The sequence below is a fragment of the Drosophila novamexicana genome, unplaced genomic scaffold, assembly GCF_003285875.2.
Source record: "Drosophila novamexicana strain 15010-1031.04,08,12 unplaced genomic scaffold, DnovRS2.1 tig00000817-arrow-arrow-pilon, whole genome shotgun sequence".
Lineage (NCBI taxonomy): Eukaryota > Metazoa > Arthropoda > Insecta > Diptera > Drosophilidae > Drosophila > Drosophila novamexicana.
Window position 1 is genome coordinate 405,481 of NW_020824827.1, and position 9,901 is coordinate 415,381.

A 9,901-nucleotide genomic window follows, 5' to 3' on the forward strand; every position below is an offset into this window, starting at 1 on the left:
AGCTGACTGAAAACAGAATCGTTTTACAGCACTAACGCGCATTCGAAAAAAAACGGGACGCCAACAAAAATAGACGCAATGCAAAGTGAGTAAAACGAAATAAACATCAAACAATTAATTAAAAACTATTTGGTTCAGAATTAACATTACAGCAAGTACATGCCTTGCGCAAGGCACAGGAAGATTTAAATTTTAGCAAAGCCATCTACCTGGAATTCTACCCAAAAATGGCCAAACATGCCTACACAACGGAGCTCAATAATTTGGTAGTAAAATTTGCTATATACTAATAATTAAAATTTAAGTTATAGGCCTGTTATATTCGCAGATACGCGGTGATTTCAGCCGTGTTGAAGTGGAGCTAAACATACCCAAATTACCGCCACAGCACAAAGAGCAGGAAGAATACACACCCATGCTACAGGTAAGCCGTACATATGTACATATATTAAATCTTTGGTTGGAATTGATTATGATTAATATAAACTGTCTTAACTATAGCTGGACAAATTAATGGAATATTACGATGCAACCGTTGATGGCATATCCCTATTGCAAGCGTGATCCGATCTACCCCGACTATTATTCAGCCAGTAGCCATGTAAAATGCGTTGAATATGCTGCAGGCACTCGAAAGGAGGTGACAGGTTCTGTAAAAAATCAAACTTTATTAAGTTATCCGTATTGGAAACAAGCCTCGCCAGACTCACATTGAATAGCGGTATAATGGGCCGCTCTTTAAACATGCTGCCCTTTGTGCGCAGTATTAGCATGTATTTAATATCTAGCTGTAAGTAAATTGAAACCTTTTAATAAATCTAAGGAAAATAATGTAGCGCAAGCCAATCTCACATTCTCTATGACCTCGTTGAGCACCATGTCATGGAGATGACCGCGTTGTACGCAGAGCACCGATTGGCGTCCAAAAGTGCGCACCGTTTCCGTCTGCAGAGCCATGTCCCAGCTGTAGAAGAGTTTCTCGGAGTGAACTAGTTGGAGCGTGGTACGGAATATCGAAGCAGACAGAGCAAAACATAGCAGGCCCGGATATAATATATGAGCTTGACCCATCCTGGTCGGGCCTTCGCTTAGGGCCAGAGCAAAACCAAAATAAACAGTCGCCAAACCCAATAGCCAAAAGAAACGTTTCAGTTGCGCTCTACATTGTTCGCCATGCAGACGGTTTAATAACTGTATGCGAACAACGTCTTCGCCGTATTTCTGAACGGTCAGCTCTAAGTCCTCCACCACGCTGCCTTTATATATGGCTGTCTTGCTAAAGTATCTGTGCCGACTCGGTTCCATTATGGATTTGCTCAAACAAAAAATAAATAAAATCGGCAAACGGCAGCCTACAACACTAACGGCAATTATTATGCAGCACTGTTTAACACTTTGGTCATACTTTTGTTTACATTTGTGCATCGATAGAAAGATGTATATCGATTGTTGTATCGATGTGTACAAAAAACAATATGGCGTCTGCACAGCACAAAATCGTCTTCGTCTCGGTTGGAACAGCGTCCGTTCCGCGAAAAATTTTAAAATAATAATTGAACCGTAAATATATGGTAAATAAGGTGTTGGAAACAGTAAATATGCGCAAACGCAAATTGTATATACTTTGAAAAATTCTGAAAAGGCGCTGCCAACAGCATTAACAAGGAATTGCAACGTGAGTGCATACATTTTTTGGTCAAGATTCAATATTACCCCTCGCGCTTTCGCTTACACCGCTGATGCCCTCTTGCGGCTTCTGTGTCTGAGCTTGTGTGTGTGTGTGTGTGTATGTGCGTTTAGGTGTGCATGTGTATTTTTCGTGTGTAACTATACTTGATTCTGATGTACTTCTAAATACGAGTATTTAACGCGTTCGTAAAATAATAAACTACCTATAAACTTTGGCTAGGTCCTGCGACTGCGTGAACATTGCACATTTGGAGGTGAAAATGTTTTTATTTATGGACTCGAACTCGTACTTTATGCAACAAAACGGCGTGTTGAGTTTTTGGTTCTTCTATTTTGTAGTGTGTTGAATTTGAGGATTGCCGCTGTTACTTGTGGTGGATTTTGCGCTCGCCGTACTTTACTTCTCTGTTTCATTGTGAGCCGTCACCTCTGTGTGGTTTGCGTGGTGTGTACCCGTTGTTTTTATAAATCTTGTGTGCGTTTAATTAATTCGTAAACGTATACAGCTAATGTAAAATGTAACAAATGAATTCGGATAATCGCAAAATCAAAACAAAATCATTGCAAATAATGAATGCGTCATTCACATTTGTCGAGACGATGTGTGTTTCCGTGAGTGTTTGTCTGTGTGCATGAAAAAGTGCGAGAGTAGACGGCATTTTTCTTTAGGCATGCTCTTTGCCAGATATACGCTGCAATTTTTTTGCAATTCTGTTTTGTGCTTGTCATTCGCAATAATTTAGTGAATGAAAGCAAAAGAAACGGGCCGAAAAACGATGTACTCACCAGACGGTTGTTGTGTGTGTGTGTGTATTTCGAACACTTGCGTTTCAGAAAATTGAATGTCAAAAGCAAATTTTTTTTTCGCAACTGCTTGTTTTTTCGAATTACTGAACTCAGGACATACAACACACACACACGCATACACATGTACAAACATAAAAATACATGCATGCACATTCATGCTCATATTCAGAGTCTTTTGCCCACCCCAAAATGTGCATGCAAAACACACAGCACACATACATATGCGCGCGTATTCTGCATACATCGCAGCAGATACAACGCGTTCGTTTTCTTACAGCTTGTGCTGGCCATTGTGTGAGATCCATCGCGCGCACACACACACACACATACACATTGGTGCGTCCCCAGCGTATTCATGGCGTATTGTCATTGTCCTGTATGCTTTGGCTTTCCTGTTGGCTTATATATTATTTTTCCTGTTTCGTTTGCGCGTACGCATCACAAATACACACACCTCCACAGCTTGCGCCTCCTGCCTCGCCCCTTTTTTTGTGCCACTTGCAGGCAGCGTCAATATTTTTCATTTGGTTTTATTGCCATTGTGCGCTTGCCTTTTTTTGACAGCGACATCAGCGCCCGCTCTCCTGCTCCCATTTCAATAAGCGCTGCGCTCTCAGCGGCTGGGCCTTACTTTAACTTGAACTCTGTTGCTGGGCGACAAATGTGTACTTTTTTTTTTCTTCTTTTCGTATCTCTGCGGCGAAGCATGTGGCAATTATCGCCTTTGACCAATTTCTTTTCTTTTTCGATGTTTATCAATGATCATCCTAGACGAGTTGGCTGCCCACGCAGTTTTGCCAGACATTGAACCTAGCTGCATATATACATATGTATGAACACACAAATGCACGCATATATACATGCATGTGTGTCGTTGTGAGTATTTATTTTTAACTCTTTTTTTATTGAGTGTAAAAACAGCGTTGGTTGCGTAAATGGCCGCAATGTGTATTAGCATTTGTTTTTAATTGCTGCTTTTGTTTTGATACACATTCGTGAGAGGCGAAATATGTATACACGTAGATTAGAGTGCGCTTATCAGCGAGGCCGGTGAGGGGTGCCGCATTGCAATTGTTGAAATGTTCTCATTGTTTTACATAATATATACAAAAAAAATACCTATGTTATTAATTTTATTAAAACATATTATAAATAATCATGAATGCTTATTTTCGCCCACACGGAGGAGCCTATCTGTGTGTGGTAAAAAAACTTAACACGCATTTTAAGCGCAGCCTTGGCGCCGTTGCAAATTGTACTGAAACGTTATTGAGTACTGGCCAAAGGTGGATTTCCTCAGTTTCCTCTATCGATGACGTAGACCTTGTTTCTATGCTATTACTATGAGCTAAATATCTGTTCTGTGTACACACTTTATTTTACACTTGCTCATTGATTTTTGTTGCCTTGTGCGTACGGCGTACGTTGTAGCAACAGTTCTTACGCGTGTGTGTGTGTGTGTGTGTTTGATAATCTAATCTAGTCGCCGCAAATTGCCCCCGCTAGCCGGCCGTCACCCACTGGCTGCATACATATACAATGTATATGTACTGGCTGACTTTTGTGCGCTCAGTTTGCTCTCTTTCTCCGGGTCTGACCACTCATTTTGTTTGTTTTTGTCGCGCGCGTGTTTGCACTCGTCGCCGTTGTGGGTCGCTTTGGCGAAAGCGCGATAATAGTTTGCAATGGTGTAGACTTCAGAAATCACTCACACACAAATGCATGGTGCGTTGTGGAGAGATTTGAACGTTTTTGTGTTTCCACTTAAAATGTGCTAAATTCAAGTTCAATAAGCTTATGTTACAGACAGAAGGATCATGCCCGTCGAGTTATTAAAGTTTAGAGAACTGCTCTCCCAATACTGATCTTTGCCACTTACGCTCTTAAAATGGATGTATTTTAGTTCTTTCTCATTTACCCATTTACTCGCTCTTTCGTGGTACACGGTATTTTCTATTCGAACACTCTCGGCTAGAGAATACATGTTTTTTTTTGCTGTTTGTAAACAGACTGGGGCAAGAATAGTTTTTGGCATTTCGCTTTGCCGAATAGTTTGTATTGCTGTGCACACACACATGCAGACAGACTCACGTACACACACACAGTCGGATACATGCATAAATGCAGCAACATCAAACGTAGCTTTCACAATTTCATTCATGGTGTACGCTTTTTGCAGCTTCTGTTTTGATACGCATTTATTGTTATCGTGCCTGTGTATGTATGTGTGTATGAGTATAACAAATATACATACATGTATGTATGGAATTACTCATTATGCTTTTTGCACAGTGCTGTAAAACAACAAAAATTACCTACTCAAATCGCTTGATTGCGTTATGAGTGGAAATGTGTATCATTGTTAGAAATATCGATACTTTTCGTTAAATGACTCAACATTCAAACCGATGAGCTACGAATAAAACATATTAATGCTAACAATTCTAATTAGTGCACGGATCAATAAAATGTTTCTTGTTTTTTTTTATTTTCATATTGTTTTGCAGTTTTGTTGTGCGCAGACCACAGATAACAGCACATAAACACATAACATGGATATGCAAGTCAAGTGTAGAGATTAGTTGAATGCTTTGAATTTCAAATTCAATATACTAAATTAACTGTAATTAGTCTAGTTGACTAGCCCCAAGCGCGGCTACAAGCCAGCCACAATAAATAGCAGGCACAACCCAAGAGAAGTTTTTAAACGTGAACTTTTTGTGCAACCACAAAACAACAACAACAACAACCACCAACAACCAACAACAAAAAGAGAGAGAGAGAGAGAGGGAGGAAAGGACACACATTACACCTAAGGCCAAACCATGACGACTGACACCCGCCGACGTGTTAAGCTTTATGCGCTGAATGCAGAGCGCCAATGGGATGATCGTGGCACTGGCCATGTCTCTTCCACGTATGTGGAGCGTCTCAAGGGCACTTCGCTGCTGGTTCGTGCCGAATCAGATGGTTCCTTATTGCTGGAGAGTAAGATTCAGCCAGATACCGCCTATCAGAAGCAACAGGATACGCTGATTGTCTGGTCGGAGGGCGATAATTTTGATCTGGCGCTGAGTTTTCAGGAGAAAGCCGGTTGTGATGAGATATGGGAGAAGATATGTCAGGTATTTATTATTATTTGCTTAATAACGAATTTCGCTTAGATGATCAACATTCGATATCGGATTGCTGTGTACAGGTGCAGGGCAAGGATCCCTCCGTGGAGATTACGCAAGACATTGTCGAGGAGTCGGAGGATGAACGTTTTGAGGATATGTCGGATACAGCACCGCCAATTGAGTTGCCGCCATGCGAGCTGTCACGGCTCGAGGACATATCTGAGACAATACAAAGTTGCCTTTCGACACCGCTGCGCAAGGAGAAGCTCTCCATGGCCCTGGAATCGGAGAACTACATTAAAAAGCTATTGAATCTGTTTCATGTTTGCGAGGATCTCGATAATACGGAAGGGTTGCATCATCTCTTCGAGATATTTAAGAACATTTTCTTGCTAAACAAGAACGCGCTCTTTGAGATTATGTTTGCGGACGATACCATCTTCGATGTTGTCGGCTGCCTGGAGTATGATCCTAGTGTGGCACAGCCCAAAAAGCATCGGCAATATCTCAAACAATGGGCCAAGTTTCGGGAAGCTGTACCCATCAAGAACATGGATCTTTTGGCCAAAATTCATCAAACGTTTCGTGTACAGTACATTCAGGACATTATATTGCCGACGCCGTCTGTCTTTGTCGAGGATAATATGTTGAACACGTTATCAAGTTTTATATTCTTCAACAAAGTTGAGATTGTTACGCTCATCCAGGAGGATGAACGTTTTCTGCTTGACCTATTCACCCTGCTCACGGATCCGGCAACTGGCGATGTTAAACGGCGTGATATCGTACTATTTCTGAAAGAGTTTTGCAATTTTGCGCAAAACTTGCAGCCCCAGGGCAAGGATTCGTTCTACAAAACACTCACCTGCCTGGGCATATTGCAGGCCCTCGAGCTGACGCTAGTTATGAACGACAATAAAACCAAGTCGGCATCCATTGACATACTCACGGCCATTGTCGAGTTCTCGCCGTTGGTGGTGCGCAATTATACACTGAATCAAGCCAATCGACCGGAGGGCGTAAGTGAAACGAGTCATAAATATTTAACCGCAATCAGCTGATTTTTTATGCTTTTTTTTTAAGGAGCGAATGTTGCTGAACATTGCCATTGAACAAATGTTGAACGATTCGGAACCAGAGCTGGGCATTGCGGTGCAGTTGATGGGCATCATTAAGATCCTGCTCGAGCCGGAAAATATGCTGACTGAGAAGGGCGATTTCCTCAACTTCTTCTACAAGTTTAGCGTCCAAACGCTAGTAGGTAAATAGCCAAACAACCAAAATGCAATTGTATCTTGCAGGTTTTTAATCATATATATATATATATATATTTGTTTAAATTAGCGCCTCTGATGCTCAATACGATGGGGGATCGTCCACAGAACGAGGATTATCAGACGGCCCAGCTGTTGGGCATTGTGTTGGACATCTTGTCGTTTTGCGTTGAACACCACAGCTATCATATTAAGAATTTTTTGCTGCAAAAAGATCTCCTCAAACGAATTCTGGTGCTGATGAAGAGCACACATACGTTCCTTGTACTTGGCGCCCTGCGGCTGCTACGCAAGATAATTGCACTTAAAGATGAGTTTTATAACAGGTGTGTGTAAAGCTTGACAGTTATCTAATATGATGGATTTGAAATTTGATCTCCTTGACTTCTTTCTGCTTTTAGGCACATTGTCAAGTGCAATCTATTTGCGCCCGTTGTGGATGCCTTTATTCGTAACAATGGTCGCTATAATCTGCTCGAATCGGCCATTCTGGAGCTATTTGAGTTTATAAAACTCGAGGATATACGTACGCTGTGCGTATACTTCGTGGAAAACTTTAGCAAGATATTTGATGAAATCGAATATGTGCAAACATTTAAATACCTAAAGAATCGTTATGATCAATATCAGGATCGGCTCAAGGATCGCGACAAGTTGGAAAATCGCACCGATGGGTAAATTTGCAATCTATTATTTACCCACACAAATGCTTATAATACTCTCTGGCATAAATCCGATAGAAGTTTGCCCATGATACGCAGCGGCAATCGTTTTCGTCGCGATCAGCGCCAGATGGAGGAGGAGGAGGAGATGTGGTTTAATGATGATGATGACTTTTCCGAGGAAATCGATAGCTATAACAATGTCATGAAATGTAAGTGAATTAATTAGCTCGAATTTGTGTTTATTAATTTACATTTTGGTTGCGTCTTGCACAGCCGTCAGCGAAAAAAATGGCCCGCAGCAAACACAAAATCAGACGGCGCAGCAAAAATCTTCGCCGCCGCACAGTACATCACCGCACGGCGGTGGTCTCTTGGGCAATCTGAATTCCACAGCGACAGCAACTGCCACCTCAGTATCAGCGCCGGCGGCAAGTGGCAGCAGCACCAGCAGCAGCAGCCCCGAGGCGACGAGCAACTCCGCCATCGCTGCCGATGAGCAGGCCCAGGCAGCAGTGCAGCTGGCCGCCGCTGCCAACATTGCATTGCAGCAGCAACAACAGCAGCAGCATCCATTCCAGCAACAGCAAACTTTGTCCCTGAATAGCACACTCGTGGCAGCGGCCGCTGCTGCTGCTGTCGCCTCCACATCGAATGCGGCTGCTGCGGCGCAGCTGGAAAGTCAACAACTGCAGCATCAACAACAGCAACAACAGCAGCAGCAGCAACAGCCTCAGCCGGAGATTGCAGAGCTGCAGCAGCAGCTGAGCGCTGTGGTGCCACAGAATCCGGAGATGGTGCTGTCTGCCGCCAACGCTGCGGCAGCAAATGCATCCTCTTCATCGTCGTCGTCCTCTTCGTTATCTTCATCATCGTCGTCATCGTCATCGTCGTCATCATCATCATCCACGTCATCAATGGAAGCGTCCACGTTGTCGTCAACACCGCCGCCGACAACATCTTTGCCAGCCGCCGCACTGTGCGATTCGGCGACAGTGGCCGCCGTGGCGGCATCTCAATTTTTGACAACAATTGCAACAGCCATGGCCGCCTCGGTGACGGCAGCAGCTGCTACTGGCACGCCTAATTTAACGACAGCTGCTGTGTCCAGTGAGGACAGCAGCGGGCCGCAGCCGCAGGCACAACCACAACCACAGCCACAGCCACCTGCCACAGAAGCCAGCGATGCTCTTAAACTGGATGGGGAGAAGACGGCGCTCAGCGCAGAATCGCCAACGGGCGGCAGCGAGGCGGACAAGGCGACCAAAAAGGTAAGCTGAACGAGGAAGTGAAAGCATGCAAATGAATTATGAACTAAATATGCTTGTTATCCTTGAAGGGACTGGTGGATTATGAAAGCGATTCTGGTGAAGATGACTACGAGGAGGACGAGGACTCGGATGGGCCCCACGCACAAAAGCGCGCGCGTATTGCATAGTAAGGGGCGTTTAGCACAGCGGCATCAATTATAAAATAGTACACACACATACACAACCACACACCCAATTCTCACACACACGCACACACACACACACACACACTCACCAGCGAATGCAAGGGTTGAAGAGTGGGCGGAGCAGCAGCAGCAGCAACAATTGTCAGCCAAGCATAGAGCGGTACGATGTAAGATCGAACAAGAACAAGGAACAACAACAACAAGAAGAAGAAGAAGAAGCCCGGGTAGAGTTCGGAAGGCTCCCAGATGATGGGGCGCGTTTTGCTTGTAAGCGATCATGTAAGAAGAACAAGCAACAAAATATAAAATTAAATTTTAGCCTAAAATCATTTATTTTAAAGAAAGCAAATCCGAAAGCTAAAAAGTAAAACAAGAAATTATAAAATCTTACTTTACTAAATTAAACAAAATATATATTTAAAAAAAATATATATATATATATATATATATATATATATGAACATGAATATAACTTATAGGGTATATATAAATATATACGTATATATATATATATATATATACGTATATATATATATATATATATATATATATATACGTATATATATATATATATATATATATATATATATATATATATATGTATTACGTGCACACAATAGCAAAACGCACTTATTGATCAAGAAGAAGAACAAGCAACGTTTATTGCCGTTGTGTGTGCTTAAAAAATAAAAAACAAAAACATAAAGAAACCAAAATATATATATATACATATATATATTTAGAAGGTAAAACTAAACGGCAGCAACGCAAGACAGAAAAAAAAATATAGAGAAGAGTGTTTAGGTTCGGTGCTTGAGTTGTCGCTCAATAAGCTCACAGATAGACGACCCCCTAAAAAACAAAGCTTGTTTAGTTGGCTGCGCCAGTAGATGT

At 42.3% G+C, this 9,901-nt stretch overlaps 3 protein-coding genes across 4 annotated transcripts; 2 read left to right on the top strand and 1 right to left on the bottom strand.

Moving 5' to 3' along the window:
* The first annotated feature begins 9 nt into the window (after positions 1–9).
* LOC115764122 lies at positions 10–579 on the top strand. The gene is made up of 4 exons (XM_030706992.1): positions 10–85; positions 139–266; positions 329–424; positions 502–579. Exons 1-4 carry the CDS (start codon positions 79–81, stop codon positions 562–564), a joined length of 294 nt encoding a protein of 97 aa, XP_030562852.1. The 5' UTR covers positions 10–78; the 3' UTR covers positions 565–579.
* LOC115764121 lies at positions 440–1,382 on the bottom strand. 2 transcript variants are annotated; one of them, XM_030706991.1, is made up of 3 exons: positions 853–1,371; positions 711–788; positions 440–650 (listed from the first exon to the last, which is right to left on the bottom strand). In XM_030706991.1, exons 1-3 carry the CDS (start codon positions 1,303–1,305, stop codon positions 522–524), a joined length of 660 nt encoding a protein of 219 aa, XP_030562851.1. In that variant the 5' UTR covers positions 1,306–1,371; the 3' UTR covers positions 440–521. The 2 variants fall into 2 exon arrangements, with proteins under 2 accessions (XP_030562851.1, XP_030562850.1); XM_030706990.1 differs by having other exon boundaries at positions 440–788; positions 853–1,382.
* A 95-nt stretch (positions 1,383–1,477) lies between these two features.
* LOC115764117 (serine/threonine-protein phosphatase 4 regulatory subunit 3) lies at positions 1,478–9,358 on the top strand. Its single transcript, XM_030706980.1, has 9 exons — positions 1,478–1,675; positions 5,004–5,621; positions 5,696–6,634; positions 6,699–6,876; positions 6,960–7,215; positions 7,291–7,563; positions 7,630–7,763; positions 7,828–8,822; positions 8,891–9,358. Exons 2-9 carry the CDS (start codon positions 5,322–5,324, stop codon positions 8,987–8,989), a joined length of 3,174 nt encoding a protein of 1,057 aa, XP_030562840.1. The 5' UTR covers positions 1,478–1,675; positions 5,004–5,321; the 3' UTR covers positions 8,990–9,358.
* Positions 9,359–9,901: the final 543 nt, after the last annotated feature.

Coding starts and splice junctions, on each gene's coding strand:
- LOC115764122 (XM_030706992.1), top strand. Junction 267..328: donor CAACGGAGCTCAATAATTTG/GTAGTAAAATTT, acceptor TTATATTCGCAG/ATACGCGGTGATTTCAGCCG. Junction 425..501: donor AATACACACCCATGCTACAG/GTAAGCCGTACA, acceptor TCTTAACTATAG/CTGGACAAATTAATGGAATA.
- LOC115764121 (XM_030706990.1), bottom strand. CDS start 1,305: ATGGAACCGAGTCGGCACAGATACTTTAGCAAGACAGCCATATATAAA. Junction 789..852: donor TCAACGAGGTCATAGAGAAT/GTGAGATTGGCT, acceptor ATTTACTTACAG/CTAGATATTAAATACATGCT.
- LOC115764117 (XM_030706980.1), top strand. CDS start 5,322: ATGACGACTGACACCCGCCGACGTGTTAAGCTTTATGCGCTGAATGCA. Junction 7,216..7,290: donor AAAGATGAGTTTTATAACAG/GTGTGTGTAAAG, acceptor TTCTGCTTTTAG/GCACATTGTCAAGTGCAATC. Junction 7,564..7,629: donor TTGGAAAATCGCACCGATGG/GTAAATTTGCAA, acceptor TAAATCCGATAG/AAGTTTGCCCATGATACGCA.